The sequence below is a fragment of the Morone saxatilis genome, unplaced genomic scaffold (genome assembly GCF_004916995.1).
Source record: "Morone saxatilis isolate NCDOM2014 unplaced genomic scaffold, NCSU_SB_2.0 Contig5, whole genome shotgun sequence".
Classification (NCBI taxonomy): Eukaryota; Metazoa; Chordata; class Actinopteri; family Moronidae; genus Morone; species Morone saxatilis.
This window is the reverse complement of record NW_023340095.1, coordinates 7,659,468-7,679,435: the sequence shown is the minus strand read 5'-3', so window position 1 is coordinate 7,679,435 and position 19,968 is coordinate 7,659,468. Positions and strand designations below refer to the sequence as shown.

The window sequence follows — 19,968 nt, the reverse complement described above, 5'->3', positions numbered from 1 at the left end:
AGATCTTTTTCTTGACATGCTACTCTATAGATCACTGATTCTCTAAAATGACATACATCTTCAAACAATGACCTGAACAAGTTTAATATAGAAATGCCCTGAACATGAAGGCAAGAAAATATCCAACAATGCATATGTACAAAAGGGCTGTTGGTATTTCAGGGGCTAGGTTCTTGATCTTCTCCTCAGCATGGGCTAGTGTTTTGTGCTTTTGAGAAATGTAGATAAATACCGCTCATGTTGAAAGCACAAAACGCTATTTTCAAAGACATGTGAAAAGTTCAGACTGTTCATGGCAGCAGCAGGGTTATGCACGACGTTGCTTGTTGTTATCACTGCTGTACATATTGCACCGATGACCATGTTGAATGTAGAAGAGACAGTCTCCTGCTGCTCTGGTCTGATTGAAATGGTTCACAATGTTTTAACACGCTCTCTTCAGAGAGATGTTTCACCCTCTTGTTTCCCATTTTACAGCTTGATTCCAGCTGTTCTAAAACATTTCGCCTAGTCCTTAAGAGTATTTGGTGAGATTAACAGTTGACTGCACATCCTATGGAAATTATGGTACTATACAGAAGGTAATACTCTACAGAGTTTATACTATGCACTCGTGTTTTATAAGCACAATCCACACAAACATGCAGCGACACAGTCACACTAATAAGCCCATATGATCTGAGCACAACTTTATAGATTAGCAAAGTACTACCTACTTCACCTATCTACTAACATTAGTGATAAAAAAAAAGTCCAAGACAAAAAACTGCAGAGAATCATCAACCATCACTTTGCAAAGCTTTTTGGACACTCTTAGTTAATTGCTGTTTTTACAGCTTGCAATTTTACTGTGTTAACACTCTTCCCTGGCTTCCAGCAGCAGTAGGCAACAATTTTTACCAAGAACGCTCTCAAAGACCCACGGTATACTGCCTTCCCAGCACCAAGCGGTAGACAAAAAAAGCAATTAGCTTAGTCAAACGTCTAGCAGCTAATGTTAAAGACCCAGGTATCTTTGTCAGGAAACCAAGAAAAAAAGAAGAATATTGGACTTACATTTGTCACCTGGCCAGAAACATGACTCCAAATGTCTGACTCTAATATCTGTCTCTAGATATGTGGTGCAGATGTGTAGTAGTGGTAGTATAAACATGGACTGACAAAATACAACCCCTGCTGTATTTTCACTGAAGCAAAGGTAATAGCATGATCTTTATATACAGCACATATACTTCTCATATATAGCCACAGTTGACAGATATTTTATTGTAATCTTTTCCATATGCTCGTGGGTAAAGAAAAGGGGTAGGTTGTCATTTTCCAGACTGTAAAACATGTTAAGTATGCTGCAGAAATAAAATGCATGTACATGGCCCAAGGCACACTCCAACAACACCTCAGCTCAGCTGACATTAAATATTGAAACTGAAAGCTTTAACATTGCTTTGTCCACACTCTTGAATTCATTCAAAGTCAATGTAATGTAGCCAAAACAAAACATTTTCAAAGTGCAACTCCATCTGTGTCTGTATATGAACTGGAATGTACTATTGTTTTAGGAATCACAATTCTTGTTTTCCTGAACTGCCAATGCACTGCCTGCCATGATCTAAAAATGCATCCATTCTAACATGGTTAAGACATGAAGAGAATACAATGGGAACGTAAGTTGGCAAATGCTTTCAGAGCTGGACAAATTGACAAAAAACAATTATTAGTTTATCCTCAATGTATAACCTTTACCTACAACCACTACCCACAATTTTGTAGCGTGAATACAGTTAATGTCTATGCAATGCTATGTGCATGTGGGTTGGGCTGCAGACCTTTTTCCTTTTCTGTTTACCGGCATCATTGTTGTTTTACCGTGAGACTATGTGTCTCATATAATGTATCGTGCAGATATTGGGGTAGGAATTTCACAATAGGAGACATAAAGACATAGAGACAGAGGTAGGTTGGTGAAATTTTGAGAACTGAACTATAAAAAAAGGTCAATACGTTAAAGACAAGACAAAATAACAATAATATAAAAAGACAGCGCTACATAAATAAAGATTATTTACTGAGTAGCAGGATGATTCATTTCAACATTCTGAACAAGCTTTAGAGGTCTCTGTGCTGTCTTTGTCAGTCAAGAGGCTTTTCAAGAGTTATAGTATTTCCCAATAACAAACAATATTTTAAAAAGAAGAAATAACAGTACAAGTCCAGCTATTTTTTATTCTGACTCTGATTTGACAATAAAAAATAAAAAAAATAAAATAATCTTAGTAGTAGTTGCTTCATGTAGAGCTACTTGAATACGGCTATTGTGGGTGTGCAGGAGACTACATGTCTAAATGCCCAGTGTAAACAAAGAAAGAAAAAGGTTTTTCATTGTATTGACTACTTTCTCTTTGCTCTGAAATTTGAGATTTTTATTAAATGAAATACACATAATGAAATGTATATATATAGTGACCACCTCCCTATTTCTGTGCAGCTCGTTTCCTCTGTCGACCATCTGCAATTGCCAGCCTGCATAGCTTATGATGTAAATTAGGGCAAAATTACATGTAAAGATGTAATGCAGACATGTCTCATTACACACTGAGAGTCATTATGATGAAAATGACATACATTGCTTTAAAGATTGATTATTGGAGGATACATTTGTTTGAGGACAGTTGTGGAAAGCTGCGACCGTGCAAGCAACAATTAACAAGCTTTATTGTGCAAAGCAACTGAAACTGGTCTGAGTGCTCCAAGTTGCAGCTGATATGAAATGTATTGGACATGTAATTTACTGTAATGAAATGCACAGAAACAACACAAAACATAACTCTTTCTTATAAAAATCAGTTTTTATCTGGTATTTGAACATTTCATAATACCATATCTGAATTGGATATTTTATATTGTGCTTGTTGAAACATAATATAATTTTTTTTTTTATATTGTTTCAAATTAGTCTTGACAGAATTCATGGTATCATGGAATTACGGCTTATAAAAAACTAAGTTTCATTTGAAAGCAGCAAAATGATGCCACAGCAGGAAAAAAATGTTCAGACTGATAAATGAGAATACAAGATAGAAATGTTGGTTGCTTGTTAAAGTTTTTGTGGTGTATCATTACTTTTAATAGCCCTTGCTGAGAAGGCACCTGTGTTTAATACAAAGATAGATCAATGTCCTAAAAACCGCTACATAACAATATTCAGTGGGTAACCTGTCAGCTTCCACTTAAGTTAGGACTTCCATTCAACAATTAAATGAGGTAACAGGATGGTAAGAAATAAACTTTAGTCTAAAATGCATATTGCCTCTTTAATGTTAATTGGACAATCACTACAAAGACACTTATACTCTTTCTTTTGTCTAGTTCAACATTAGTTCTCCACTGCATCTGAGAATACACATCAATATTTATACCACAAAAGGGCAATCCCATTTTCTCATCCTACCAATTGGTATAAAAACAAGAATGCAGTGCTTTGGCTGCTGTTCCAGAAGAAGACAGAGAAAGAGCAAAACAGAGATGAGCTTTAAGCTGTGGCTCTGCTCTCTAGAAAGTCATTAGGTCAGAGAAGTGTGGAGGATGGTCGACGAGGGGCCTTTAATAATGAAGAGCTTGTGATCCACAGGGAAACACCGCCTGAAGCAGACACTCACACTGAAGCAGCTATGGAAATGAAAGATTTTGAGGTGCAGAAAGGTCCCACTACACATCTAAAAGAAACTGGCTGGTTAACACTCCTTAAAGTGATAGTTGTTTGATTTGGTTGACAGAGTTTTAATCTCTGACTGAATCACACCCTAAATTCTATTTCTCATTCATCACTGCCCAATATTCATGGACTGGATGCAATTTTAATTTCCATGTTTCCCAGTGTACTAGCTGTTATCAATAAAACCACTGATTATAAAAATGAGCAACCACAATATATGTACCAAAATAAACCACATAACAAAAGCTGAACATGCAGAAGGCACTTCCTGCATTAGCATTAGCAGTAAACACAACAGTGAGGAATTGGGTACATCAAAATACTGGGCAGAACCCAAATCCCCTCCTGAGTCTCCCAGGCTTTGAATGAACATCCAAATTTAGGCCTTGGTAGCAATTTAGAGGAGACTAGCAGCTCCACTGGCTGTTGCACACATGGTGCATTATATATTCTCAAACCACTCTACAACAAGACTCCATTCATGTCACAGTGTGAGCAACAGGCCTTGACTATCAGATGGCACATTCATAAGCTCCTATCATACTGGAGCTGACCTGTGCAATATGCTTCTTTTTTAGCTATAAGAAAGCAACATCATTCTTATTCCTTTCAGTTTATATCTTTAACAATAAAACCAGAAACTTATCAAAGCATACAGAGCAAAGGGTACTGATGCACCGACCCCACTTCTTCTTTCTCAATACATACTCTCTCAGAGAAGACTGATACCACACCCAGACCATAGCTTAACATAAAGACAAGTAGTACATTTGATTTATAAAAACGTAAGTATAACAAAACACAACTTTTCACAGGGAGATATGTGACAGGTTATTTCTTTGTCTGATGCCATAACTTCCTGGTGTGAGGTCAAAACTGCTGGAAGTAATAGAAATAATCTGGCAAATAGTCCTTCTTAATAGCACAATGTGTTGTTTTTACACTTTTACATATTAAAGAAACTAATAATTAAGTGTTTAATAGTGAGCTTTAGATATGCTGTTAGGTGTTGCTTTGTTTGTTTAGTTTTTTTTTTTTACTTTCAACAGAGTCAAGCTAGCTTTTTACCCCTGCTTTCAGCCTAAGCAAAGCTAACCATGTCATGGCAGTAGCTGAGAGTGGTATTGATCGTGTCATCCAACTCTTGGCAACGACAACGAATAAGTGTATTTCCCAAAATGTGAAACACATTCTTTAATGTGGATTATTCTTATCAGATTGATACCCGATCCATTTAATAAGGTAAGTATTGCTTCCAATACTGATTCATCTTATTGAGTCAGTGCATCCGTATTTGTCACCACAACAGTTTTAAGTTCAATTTTGGCAAAGACATCACCCTGAGACCTCCTTAGGGATAGCCTACTGTAACCACAGAGATAAGCGACATGTCCTCTGTGAGGAATGTTTCGGGTAGACAGGGTAGACAGGACCTGACCTCTGATAACTGTGTCAGGGAGCTTGGCAGAGAAATCGAAAAACTGGTGCACTCAGAAAACACAGCCTACCTAGAAATATCTCCAAAGAATTTATGGATTGAAGCTACTGCATCAAAGACTTCATGGAGATGATACACTTTGTCTTGACCAACTGTTATGAATGATGAATCAGAGCACTGAGGTAAATTTGAGTCAGACATGAAAATGCTGGTTAGCTTAACAAGACTAAGGTCAAGAAGAGAGTATCTAAAAATGAAAACTGTCATGTCATGCTTGCCACAACTGATGAAGACAGCCCTTGAAGACACTCTATTGCAAGACTACTTATTTTTAGAACAGATTTTTATATGTACTGTAGTCACTTTTAAGGAGCTTCAGAGAAAAAGATTTGACACACCTGACAAGAAGACGTACTTGTCAACATAGTTAATAGACTGCTTTGGTGAGTTGTATCTCAGGAGAGGTCGCTTAGCTACAGAAGCCACTTGTCAGGTAATTTCTACCTCTGCATAAGAGATTAGGGTAAGAGTCACATAGCCAATTACTGTCACTACAATGTCTCACAACATTAATGCAAAGAAGACAAATCCATCTTGATTGTTGTACAATCTCAGAGGTTAATAACAGGGGGCAAAATGTAATTGCTGTACATTTGATTGAGCCAAGCTCATGAGCCGCGAGATGAAACACTTTAAGAACAATCACCACTAAATCAATGCGCTGTCATATTAGTCAACTTGATTATTAGGCACGGCTTTGGATTTATTGCTCTGAATAAAAGTCGAAATGTAAATGTGGAAAGACATTTATTGATTTTTGGAGTGTTTGTGATTTATATCTGCGATTAACCTGAGACATTGATTAGAATGATACACTTTTATTTTCATAATGTAGGTGGGGTTACCTTATTGATAGGAAAAAAAAAATGGTTATTGATTAGTTGCCACTCTTTTGACTAGTCATTAATTGCTGAAGTAATTTTTCAAGGAGAAATTCAAAATGACAGTTCATACTTTGAGGCTTACTTTTTCTTGTGTTATCAGAAGCTGAATATCTTTGGGGTTTGGACTGTTGGTTGGACAAACAATTTGTTAAAATACTTGGCTATATGACATTATGATGGGAAGACATTTTATAGACCAAACCATTTATCCAATAATAGAGAAAACAAACACTAGGTTAATTAATCAGTAATCCCCCAGTGAATAATTTACAATGAATTTTCAAAAGCATAGTTGAATGTATTCTAGTCTTTTGTGGAATCATTTAATAAACTTTCTGAGTTGCAAAATTGTTTCATAATGTAAGCATGCATGATGCTTGCTTAAAGTACATGGAGTAGTATGTAGAGCCTGCTCAGTGCATGCACAATGTGTGTTTGCAGGCTTTTAAAACATTTAGCTGTAGCTAATACATGTTAATTATATCGTTCATTAGTCTTTTGCTTTAATTATGTATATGCAGTGTTTCAAACTGTGTACAAAGTGTAACCTTCAACTTGAACTTGAGCTGGCTTACGTGTTGTGCTGTGTGGTTCGTGAGAATGTCAGTCATCAAGGTTTGCACCACAACTCCGCTACTCTAACTCAAGGTGACTCCTATTTATTCCCCATGTTCAAATCAAATAATTGAGGTTTAAGGTAACCTATAATTCTTTAATTTGCTTGCATGTCATGCTGTTTTACTTGTCTATGATAGATTTTTGATGAGTTGGATTATTTTCATCTGTCTCTGTAATTCCACTTTCTCATGATAGTACATTATACTATAAATTCATATTCTTTAATATGACAATAAACAAAAAGAACAGACAACCATAAAACCAAAAAAAGCCTAATTGTGATGCTTATCACTTTATTTTCTATTAAAGTTTACAAATTTTCTCTACTGGCATTTCCTGGTTAATGAGGATACAGTGATTCTCTTGTGATCAGAACAGATGTGATGTTGCCTTCAAGAGTTGACAAAAATTCATCAAACTTTTTTTCAACAAAAACTCTACACTAACTGCTGTTTGTACATCAATATTGGCTATTTCAAACTGTTACTTCAAAAGCTAGCAAACAAACGTGGAAGAACATGTACAACAGTGACAAAACCTATGTCACCAAACAACCCTCATGCAATCTGTTGCTTCAAACAAGTGTGCCTGCATAATGCATCAACATAAATGTCTCAGTAAGAGATGGATCATGAAGGCTCACAGTGATTAAACGTTTCCGAGAGGATGTTGCACTTTTTCATGAACTTTTTTCTGTCCCTAAAATACCTTTACTAGTCCTGCCTGTGCTGCCTTCTGTTCAGCTGGCCCCATCAAACTGTAAAATATGCTTTCCTAAAATTATGCCTCTGATTTTTATCCACCAAAGGCTATTAATTCCTTGGAAAGGGATGAAAAGAGGAGCAGAACGCGAGAGAGGGAAAAAAAGACAGGCAGACAAAAAGAGAGAGAATATTACAACGGTGAAACAATAAGGGCAGAAAATACAGTGCGTCCACAGGTATTAACCTCACGAGTGCCCTGGCTAAACACAAACCGGCCTACACTTATTGGATTACATAAATCAAGTCAAAGTTTAAATTATGTTTGGTCTCTATATATAGAGTATGTTATTGTTTAACAGAAAGTTTGTAAAGAGCAACATTCAGCATAATCGCAGACAGGACTTTAACACATTGTGACTGGATAAGTAATTGCCTGTGATGGTAATACAGTACCTATACCTTCCTTTGAAAAGGCTAACATAAATAAATAAATATTTTCAGGTACAGTGTGTTCTACAAATTGCCAGAACTGGAAAGATGGAAGAAATCACTCCTCCTTAGTAATTCTTCTACCTTTAGACTTTTGTCCGAGTTCGGGGAATGGCACAACTTTTCATTATGAAAACTTACATGATGGACTTATTATGTATCAATGGGGCCAATGAAACCAGGAAATACCAAATAACACAAACAAGAAAACACCAAAGGTCTCATGTACCCAACCTGTAACAACCTCATTTCTATTCTATTCAATTACAAAGCAAGGGTTTTTTACATCGTGTCATGATCACAGGTATTAACTCCAAATTTTCAGCCATCATCTCATGATGACTGTGACTGTGAACTAATGTGTTTCCAATAGTTGAACATTATCCTGGTGTGACCTTTACTTGGTAATGGTGTACCACTGATTGGCCACCTCCTACTGCATGAAGTCAAATTTACACCTAATTACTGCTGCATACCTGACCTCAAACAACAGAATCACACATAGCCGCACACACATGCACGCCTGCATTACACACAGAGATGTCTGTGAACCTTTCTAGACTAACACATCTATTTTGCATCTCTTGGATTTAGTTTTTTCATTTAAATTTCACTTTACCTAGGTCAATGCGCTGCATATTTCACACAGATTTGTAAATGTAAACCTGGCTGAGTGGGTGAATGGCAAGCACTGTCATCTCTTTTTTGGAGTGAATCTTGAATGCTTTTCATATTTTCAAGTGGTTCTAATTTCATATCAAGTCCCAATATTATCAAGTCTGGTGAAGCTGGGACCCTAATTTGCCCCTGTGAATGAGAATGTGTGAACGTGATTAACCCAAGACAGACCGGAAAACTCCATGTGTTTCCCTGCCTTGTGCTTAGTGCCTGCTGGTATAGTCTGTTATACTAAAAGAAAAAAAGAATGGCAAGCTGTCTGCTAAGCTTTTTTTATGAAAATTAAAAACCCATTAGATGTCACATTATGAAACATTTAAAATTGCATGGCAGTATGAAATGTGGGGACTAAATTGAAAGATTATTGATTGAATTATATTAAAAAACCCTATTAGGATTATTGAACTTTCTGATACCCATGCAATGTATGTTCAGTGTGTAGAAAGTTCAATATATGGTATAATCAGTACCAACAGAGGTAGCTATGATGTCATTATATGGTTTTAGAGTCAGTTTCCATGAAAGGGAGCATGACTCTTAGTTTGCCTCAGATCAAGTGGAAAGAACATTTTTGAAACGGTTAGGAAGATCTTTGGAAATAAATGGAATATAATAATTATAGGTAGGTTTTCATCAGTGCATAATTTGTACGAGCATTTTTATCTACACAGAGTGGGTCTTCTGCTATGGAGTCTATCATATTGAACCGCCGTGTTTCTACAATAGCCCAGAACAGACAAAGCAAACACTGGCTCTAGGGTCGTATTTCACGTGTTTCTCAGCCACTGTAGTTTCTCCTACACACTTTAAAGGTGAGCAGTATTCATTTGTTGCAATCTGCAAAATTATCGCTAGATGCCACTAAATCCTACACACTGGTCCTTTAGTTGACTCATGACTTGCAATATGGATAAGGATTAAAAATATATATTTTTAAAAGTTTTTAAAGCTCAGAGAGTTTAATACAAAATCTAATAAAGTTACTAGTTATATTTCTTAAGTTTTTAAAGCTCAGAGAGTTTAATAAAAATCTAATAAAGTAAGTTATTACTCCCCATTAACCTAATTTCTCTTCCATATATACAAGGTACTACTAATGTCACTGCAGAAAACACTTTCTCAGCTATATTGTTTAAGAGGTTTAGTTTGGAGAACTTACTACATCTCTACTGTGGTTTGCAAAACCTTTGAAGGGTGTTTATCAGTAAACTAATCTTGACAGCCTCAGAAAGTTTTCCATTGGAATTACATAGGAATATATGAGGTATGGCACAGCTGATTTAAAGGTATCTGTATTCATGGTCTAAAAGTAGGCAGAATCTGTATTAAATAGAAAAGGTAAGTAATGAGCAAACAAATCCAATCATGTTTTCAAAGAAATAAAGAAAATGTGGGCACTAATCTTCAATTGTTGATATGTCTAAGGCCACAAAAGCAATCATAGGAATGTACTCTCTAAGAGAAACATATTAAATCTCTGTACATACAGAGGGGTTTTTATTTCTCTGGGGTTCTCTTCTTGGCAAGGGCTGTTTCAGGAACAACCGGCCCTTATCAGGCACTGAGTAGTGAGAGATACCTGTGACAGCCGACATGTTTGAGGCCCAAGTGCTTAATCTCTGGTCTCTGCTACGGAGCATTGAGGCACATCACTAAAGCAAGAGGGTAGTGACTGCACGTATTTCAAATCAGCTGACACTAGAAATGGAACGGGAGAAAACCACGTAGCATAAGCACAAGAGCACTGCTCTAATCGTATCAAAGACTTCTACAAACAAACATGGGTGAACTGTGATTGATGGGAACACAGTTAATAGGACTCCCAATCCAACACTGTGTGAGAAGGGAGGGTGGCGGGGAGCAGAGATCAATAGCGGCTCGGAAGCATGTTAGGGAATCATACTGAATCAGATTGATGACAGCTGGTGGTGATGTATTTGGCAATCTAATTTTAACACAAAGTAACTCAGTGATAGTGTTGCCACAAGACTGAACTCAATCCTCATGGGCCAACAGTATCACAGCTGTTGAGAGTGAATTGTGTGCTTGCTGCAGGTGTAAGTTGGGGCAGCAGCGTGGTTATATCTTTGATTTTCAATTCATGCACTATGCTATGAAAGTGCATTAAATTATTCATCCTTAGTGGCAATCTCACAAATATTTTAGGCCCAAAAACCGCTTTTAGTGCACTGTCAGGCTTGGACATATACTTTGACTGGCTCTTCCAAATTGATATTGAATAAATCAGACTGGTAGATATTCTTAGTGCAACCTTAAAATTCATAGCAGTTGACAATAAACCGACTGCACATTTGATGTAGCCACTCGTTGCTTTGCACACAGGCATGAAAATGATGCCAGTAATTTCCCTTTCTATCCTCCATCTAACTGGACCGGGCTACGGTGAGCTCTGCCAGGGACTGCCACAACGCAGACAGGGCACAGACAGTCATTTTAGAAAAGCTTATTTTCTCTCTGTGCATGTGTTCTTCTGTGTGATCATGTTTGTGTGCGTGGTATACAATGTACAACGCTAGTGTGAAACAATGTTTTTTTCTTGGTATCTTGGTAACAAAGAAACCCTTAATTCTGTGTGTCTTACATAAATACTGGACACCATACACACTGTTCTGCATCTTTACTAAATATCATTTCATCCTGTGTATTCATCTTCTGGTTAATGGCTGAAATATATTGCAGCTCTTTAAAGGCAATGGCTTGTGAGAATGACTGCAAAAAACAAATCAGGCAAAAGAGAAAATATCTTCAGTTCTGTGGTTAGCTGTTACTGCGTAACCATTTTACGCAGTATCCATAAAGAAAAATTATGGATTATTACAGAGTTGGACATTAAAATGAAACACTTCAATGGCTCAATATTTTTTAATTGCTAAGTGCACCAATTCCTCTTTTAAGAAGGACACAGCGCAGCATCACCAACTGGCCTTAGGTTTGTCTGCTGAATGAAGCTTGTTGGGGGATGGATGAATCCCTCCCCTGTTCTGGTTTTCTGGGCCAAGTCTGCATGATGGGGCCCTGAGCCCTCAGTCTGTGCCAGGTGGCAGCTGGGAGAGAGAGTCCCCAGCCAGGCTTCAGCAGCCCTCACTCTGGTCCTCTGGCCACCACCGTTGTCACTTGGGGCTCGGCACCAGCACTTCTGACCTGCAGATTGGTCATGGTCTGCCTGCAAAAGCCAGTTTGTCTTTTGTCCATTTGTCAGCCAATAATTTTAGGTATGTCCCACCATTCAGCAAATCACCATTTAAAAACTATAGACAAGATCTATTTCTGCAAAAATCCACAGAGCTGACTTTAAACCACAAAGTAGTGCTTCAAGACAGCAGAGCATCCATCTGTAATCTATTCACCTAAATTAAATCCTGCTATGTCTGGTAGGGACATTAGCAGGAAATGTTCTCTGCCCACACAAAGTGATGAATCAAATCTTAAAGTATTAATCAGTGAGATGCTTGTTGTTGGGGCTGGGCCATAGGCTCAGCGCATACAAACTCATACATTAACCAGGGGATCTCCATATTGCCAGTTTAATATTTGGACGTGAGTGTGCCAAGAAATATAACAGCTTTTTCAAACAACAATGAACAAACTCTCTATGCAGGGTGAATTGCTCCCACCAAACATGGCTACCTCTTCACCACCTCACACATGGAAAAGGAAAACCCTATTTTTAAATTAACATTATGCTTCATCATGTTAACTGACAGCTCATTAAAATAATAATATAATGTCAGTTTGGAGTAGGGTTCGGTACTGAAACATGGTGTAAATGTGGCACAGGTTTCTATTAGACAGGTATCTAGCGAACCAAATCACAACGCAGATGTCAATGACTTGTTTTAGTACCAGCACTGTCTACTGAAATAGTTTCCCTCTCCTGTAGATTAGATGCAACAGAGGCTTCACCGCACATGTGCAATTGCTAGTTAACAATACAGCAAAACTCTCTCTATATGACTTTGGCAGCAGGTAGGCTACCACTACCTGGTAGCAACCCTAATGCCGAGCTAAACACTCTAAAAGTGTGGCTGTATTTCACTTGAAAGGATTTCAACAGGAGGGAAACGTCTGGCAATGCATGGGATACACCTGAAAGCAGAGGGATACACCACGCCCAACTGCTTGTGTGACCCCATGCCAAGCACATCAGCCAGCAGTGTGGGCATCCCTGGCCCCTGCGATGGAAAATAGATATAACAGTAGATGTGCGTGATAATGACTTGCCAATTAGAGAACAGTGATGATGCCGGCTGTCCTCCGTTTAGCAAAAAAAAAGTTGCTGTTTTTTTAAAAATTGGTTCAGGAACTGTTTAAGCATTAGCATCATTTAAAAAATAAAAATAAAAAAATATTGTTACAGCACCGGTATTGAAAAAAACAACAACAAATGATACCCAACCCTAGTCTGGACACTCCAAGTACAGAACAATAGAAAAACACCGCAGACAAAATGATTTAGGTCAGCCAACTGCATGCCAACCAGTCAGCTAATCAAACAAAGAAGCTCTGTCTTTTTTGCAAGGATAGACAACAGACACCAATGAAAAAAGCCTACTCAGTATGAGGTTAAACTATAAAATAGTGAAGTTAATGTTCCAGCTCCCTCTCTATATATATTTGAACAGTGTTATACACCATCTATTCCCATGGTAGAACAACTGCTGCAAGAGCGGTCACTACTACCTTACAGCTGTATTTAGGTGAATGCATATGCATACATTAGCCAACTGGTCAAAAGCTAAATAAACAAAGTGAAGGCTACAGTTGCAGTTCCTCTGGGCCAGTCTAGACAGAATGGAGGAACTAGGTGAGAGCAACAGTACGATTCACAAGGATCCACTACTGCTGCATTGAACATTGACACATGCTGAGCACACAACGTTATGCAGGGGGCATCTCCACAGGGTGCTGCCTCCATCCAGCTAGCAGGTCACCCTTTCAAACTGACAGACAGACTTTTAGCCTGAAAAGGAGACTTTCTCCCCTGTGAGACATTTCCAGAAAAGTGTTTGCCCAACTTAGGCCTCACTTTTCACAACCCAGCTGCATACTAACCTTAACCTTTACTTTCCAGGCAGTCCATGGTAATATTCACTACACCACTGTGCCACAGAGTATAGCACAAGATTACTTCGTGTTTCAGCAGGGGGTCTTGCTTGTGAGTATTTTTCTTTTACAAGGCACGTTACATCACCCTTACATTTCATTTTATGATGCCTTCTACAGTATCTTATCCATCACCCACTAATGATCTCATGCTCAACTCGACTAGTGAGAGGAGTGGTTTATCTCGCCACTACCCTTACGAGCCCCATTTTCATTAGCATATTTGGCAATAAAACAGTTATGCTTTCCTCCATTAATAATTTATCTGCACTTCTTTATCAAGCAGCCATTTCAGTATACGGCTGAGCCTAGCTCTTGGATTCTGGTCCTGTAAGATGGGGTTTCTCTGAAGAAAGACTTACTTTTTGTTATTTGCATTTTAGATTATGTTACATATCGGAAAAATCTAATATAAAACCCACATAATTAAGTCTGCCCAGAACATCACACACAAACAGATCATGTGGGTCAAAAATGGAGCTCCTCCTCCCATTGGTAATCAATGCAAACAGTCAATTTACAGCCAATGGCTTTCACAACCTGATCCAATCCATTACTGATTCAATTGTAACCCATTACGACTGTGAGAGATGATATTAAAGGTGACACTAGCAAAATTACTTCAATAACTTTGTTCTACAGGAGTCAGCCCAGCCCCACCATCAAATTGTACACTTTAATGAGACATGTGGGGGCTGGTTCACTGCTGCCTCCTGTAGCTTGAGGCCGTACTTCACCTCTGCCCTGAGATAGATGTAAGAGCTCAATGACAGCAACACTTAGCTGACATCATCGGATAGATGTGTCAGCTGTTTTAATGTCTTTTCATAGCTTGTAAAAGACTGAATGCAATCCTGAAAAAATGCTGTCTAAGCACTAAGCTCAGACAAACCTCAGAAAACCAGTAATGACTAGTACAATGTCAGAAGTGCTTTTTGGGGAAAAAAATAGAAGATAGAAGTCCTTAATCTGCTCATGTACAAACTGAAGCTGACCATGTTACCAGCTGACAGGCTGTTTTGAGGACTCGTCTGGTTTTCCAGCCAAGACAAACTTGTGAAGTAATAGTCAATAAAAAGCACCTGAAGTACAGAACACAGGACCTGAATGCCAATAACAACACCGGTCAGTGCCCACTCCACAAGTTTCCCTTTGCTGACTTTTACTAAGAAGAAACACAGTGCTGACTAGTGTATCACCTCCTGTTCAGACCACTCTCTCCTTCATCCAGTCCTCTGCCTTTGCTTTATTTACTTTTTCCAAACCAGCGTTAACTGGAAACTGCATGTGGTTTCTCCAATCACTGAGTGAAGACAGAGTAGCCGGGTGAGTGTGGGCCACTTTCCATCCTGAGGATCACCTATTGCTGAGGTAGACACTTTTGCTGCCGTGTCAGAACAGGATGCGGACAGAAAATCGAGCTACAAAGGAGGCCTCGCAGCTGGCGGGCTCATTTTGTGTGAATGCTTTCCAGAATAAGACGTAAAACAGCTATGAAAATAGAATTCAGTCCAACCTTTGAAGGTCAACCGTTAGTCACTACCCTGGAGTTCTCCAGAAAAAACGACATCCTGATCTTCATGTAACACCAATTGAATGTCAATGTCAAGGCCTCAGGACGATCAAAAACAGTATGGATTTTCGGTTTAGTGTTGCTAAAGGCATGTGATTTACATAATCTCTATTTGGTTGCAATTTATCATGTCCAGCTGTAATTTAGTGACCAATTTCCTGCTTCCAAGCTATCTATTAAATGCGTAAGGATACAATGGTGACATTAAGTAGAGTGAACATTTATTTAACTCAGCAGCACCAAGGAAGCAGAGTTATAGATAGTCATTGTGCACATGTCAGGGATTATTAATGCCCAAATCCCTGAATTGTTGCATGGTGCTCTTCGCTGTAACATCAGCAGTCTGGCTTTGATTACATAGTGATTCAATGGAATTAGGACAATTTTAACTCTAAAATTTAAGGACTCAGATAAGTGACACTGTCATGACACATGACAAATATTTATTAACGTTATTACATTGCTATTATTGAAAGTTGTAGTATTTGTAGTTGTAACAATAGTTAGACACCCCTATATATAAAAATTCAAACATTTATAAGACACCAAAAGAAAAACATCAATTATAACATTATGTGTGCTGTATAAATGCTACAGCCTAAAGATTATCCCGAGGCTTCTTTCTTCCTCTCCAAGGCTTTTTTACAAGTAACTGGCTGACTTTAAGTGGCACTCCAGTAGTGTTGCACTTCCATAAAGTTAGAGGACTCACAAGAGACAGATTTTTATAAAGAATGGTCAAAATCGAAGCAGCATAGACTGAAATATCTATATGGGTCAAGTTCAAATCCCACAATCGCCATAATAACTTGAGGCTATCTTAAAAAAATTCAATGCTCAGACCCAAGCAAGGTAATCCTGATGACATCAGGGTCATTTTCCCAGACTGTAGAAAGCTCTTTCAGAGCCACTGAAGGCATTATAAAACTATTTTTACAGGTTGAATTGTGCTCCTTGTCACGAGTCAACTGAACTCAACTTAAGTGTAATATCAGTAGAGTTTCCCTTTTTATCTGTTTTGTATGTGAGAAGCAAACTCAGTCATTGTGAATAATCCCTGTTTAAAAAAATCAATTCATGTTTTTTTTTATCATAATAAACAAATGTATTGTTTGGTTTCCAGTAACATATAAGAACAATAATAGATACTAGAAAACAAAATGAAACTAATTTTCTATATCATTCAGGTTGCACAATGAACAAATGAGTGTTTCTTCTTCCATTCCACTGAGTGGTAAAATACAAGATTTTAACAGGGCATAACATCAATGCTTCTTGAATAAACAACATCACTTTCCATACTATATTTATATTCTATGATCCTATAGTTTTGGTTAAGTTCAAGTGCTGTATGTCATTCATAGTATTGTCAGTTAATCCAGAAATTTCTTGACACTATACAACACTATTCTAAACAGGTGGTTACTCTACTTGTAAATGTGAAGGAAGCCAACTTTAAAGGGTTTAAAATGTAGAAAATCTAGACTCCTGTTATCTCTCTTGGTCAACAAACTGCACACAGACACTAAATGAATTCTCCATCATTTAGATTTTGTGCTAACCTTTGTACACACTAACACACCCAGGCAATCACATACACTAGTGCGATACTATCTCACTATCTCACTTAATTAGCTCTTAAAGACAGCCTTCCCTGCATTAGTGCATGGACCTATCTGTGTCTTCCACTATACTATCATCTTTTAAATTGGGTATACATTTCAAACAACCTTGAGCTGTTTGTGCTAGATGATGCTTATCTCACGCTGAGGTCACTGACTAAGATCAAGGGTATTTTTATTTTTTAACAATTATAATAAACAGGCAGTATGGCAGTATACCGGTGGGTGTGACTAAACTTCTCAAGCCCGTCGTTTTGTCAGCATCAGCAGTGTGCTGCCATGCCGGCCCGGCCAGGTCAGCCTGCTCAATGTTAGATCGACATAAGTGATAAGGAATGGAACATAGTAGAGGCACTTCAGAGAGACACTGTGACTGTATAAATGAGAAAACCACAGACTTACTGCTTGGCATTCAACTTAACAACGCTGCTATTACATTCATTTATTCTCGGTGTGATGCAGAGGAGAAGGACGGCATCAGTTTGCAGACAAAGATGCAGGTCCAACTATACTTTCAGATCTCTGTGTGTGTGACTGAATATATCTCAGCTTAACTGTGCTCAATTGAAATATTGTTGTACTACCCCAGATGAGACAGTCCAATGGCACATCATTCTTCACTTTGATTCAAGCTACACTAATAGAGCTCAGCTCTGCAATGCTGACAGACACAAACTCCAACAGTCTTTTAAATAATTTTTAGGTGGGTGTGTTCTTTTTTTCCCCACCCTCACAGAGCAGGGGCATTCTCAGTGACTTCAAGAGACAAATTCATCTTTTCATTTCATGCACAGAGAGAGGTAAACTGTGTTTTTCTTGCCTACTGTGATTGCCAAGCAAACTCTAAGTCCCTGTTTTCCACGCTGTGTTGGGGGGCATTTGGAAACATTTGGGACGGTCTCACATGAAGCCAAGCAGTCTTGACACACATTGCTATGCTGGAGAAAGATGAAGTGAGGAAACTGTGACTTTGATGCTAGAAATCAACAGCTATACTAAGTTCCACGACATTAATTTATGCTTTTTTGGTTTTTAAAATGTGCTTCACGCCACACCAATCACTCTAATACTAATTTTCTGAGTGCCCATAATTCAGCATGTCTCTACTAAATTGACACCCTGAAAAATTAAGAGGCAGGACCAAATAAAGTTAAAGTATAAGTATAACTATTTAAGCAAAAATTCACATTTCCGTTGTAATCAAGTAGCCTACTAGATTTTTCCTCCTTTGAGGATCCATGAAATTGGCATCTGTGATATACTTTCAAAAAGTAGCGTTCAATAAATAGCTGTTTAATGTATGTGTTTGAACTCTATTCTGGAAATAAAATAGCCTAATAGGTGACGTGAGTCTGGCTGGCTTTACCATCAGTGGTCCTTACATGCCACATGAGCCCAAGGAAGACCGCTGATAGTGAAAACCCCTTTAGTACGACACTCAGCATGGACACATTAATGCTATCATAAGGTGACAGACTTCAAATGAACCAGTCTGTCATTTTCACACATGTAACAGTCAACATTTCTGCTATAAATAATGAGTTCGACAAAGGTTATAAGATACGCACTATCTGGAGTTGACCGTGCAGAACTAGTACTATCAACTGCGTCTTCATCCGATGTTGAGATGATCTCACGGTACAAATACAGGTTACAGCTCCGGGAGAGACAAAATACACTTTGGCACAGGGGTATTTTCACCTGCTGCACTGTAGGATAGCGCTGCTACGCGCCTGCAGTCAGACCCACTGAATCTATTGTGGCTCCCAACAGCCTCAAGAATGTTCCTGAAAATGCAAAAGCTCTGCTAAATGCGCAGGGCAAGTTCAAGGTGGTATCGTTATTTGTGGTTTATCAGCTGGGACTATTCCAATGCAACATTTTAACAACCTGGATGGTAAGAACACTAAAAGATGCAGACTTCCAGCGTGACATCCCACACTGGACAACAAAAAAAAGAATAGAATGACGAGCAATTTCAGATGATCAACTCTTTATCATTCATGAATTGTGCCTTTTAAAGCAAACCGAGGTTTACATTCAGCAACTGCACAACATTTGACCGCACTAAGACGGCCTGTGGTGCCAAGTTTGATCGGACTGCGCATCCCCGACGGCCCGGGTTCTTCCTTACCTTTATCCTCGTCCGACACTATCGAGGGCTCGGCGCACGGAAATAATCCCGAGAATAGGGCTAGAAAGGCGAGTATAAAAAACTCGGACATGTTGTCGGAGAGCGGGCTATAAAGAGCCACGGTGCTTCTCCTGGTCCTGCTCCTGGTCCGGGTCCACTCTCCCCCTCCACCACCACCCGCTTGTCGAGCGCCGTTATTCGGTGAACCAGTGCGCAGAACAGTGCAGCGCTCCCCCCGCTCCGCGACACATGCACACCGCCGCTCTGTACAGCAAGCAGACGCACACCGGAGACGGCAGGAGAGATGAGAGTCAGAGGGACGGAGGGAAGGCGGGGTGGGAGTGTAGGAGGGTAAAGAATGAGTACGTTTCCTGGCTTTCCTCAATGATTAAATGCCGTCAAGGTGGCGCAGCTCGCCTGAAATTCATCATATTGGTTAGCTGTAGCCTACAGTCAGCGGAGTGGGTGTCAGAGGGGGGTCCTCAAAAAAAAAAAAAAAGTCAGAGAATGTAGGATGAGGCATGAGTAATTTCTCTCACCATATTCTCCAATGAGCACAGAGTTCAGTAGTCACACTCCTACTAAACCCTGCATCCTTACAGAACTGGCTTGTAGCCTGCAAATCTTATAAAATAGCAAAGTGTGCATATGTGACTGCTGAGCTGTTGGACTTGTTTACAGTCACAGTCAAGGACACCCTAAACTGTCACCCATTGGACCACACAGAGAACAATGAAGTATTGTATTATTTAGCACCTGAAAAAAACGTGACTACGTGATAATAATTCAGGACAGTCCTCCTAAATGATGAAGCTTAATTGATCTGGGCAGATGCTGTTGTTGTGTTTTAACAGTGCTGTGGCTTATTGCAGCAGAAGTTCATGAAATGAGGTCCACTTTGTTACAATTCCATGGAAATTCAGTAGGTGACG

The 19,968-nt window shown here is 38.8% G+C and overlaps 1 protein-coding gene across 1 annotated transcript in view; it reads right to left on the bottom strand.

The window, feature by feature from the left end:
• The window catches only part of lrp1bb (low density lipoprotein receptor-related protein 1Bb), a 239,920-nt gene extending 220,741 nt beyond the window's left edge, over positions 1–19,179 (bottom strand). The window contains exon 1 of the mRNA XM_035675905.1: positions 19,037–19,179. Within this exon, the coding sequence (XP_035531798.1) occupies positions 19,037–19,127 (91 nt within the window). The 5' untranslated portion in view covers positions 19,128–19,179. The remainder of the gene's footprint in view (positions 1–19,036) is intronic.
• Positions 19,180–19,968: the final 789 nt, after the last annotated feature.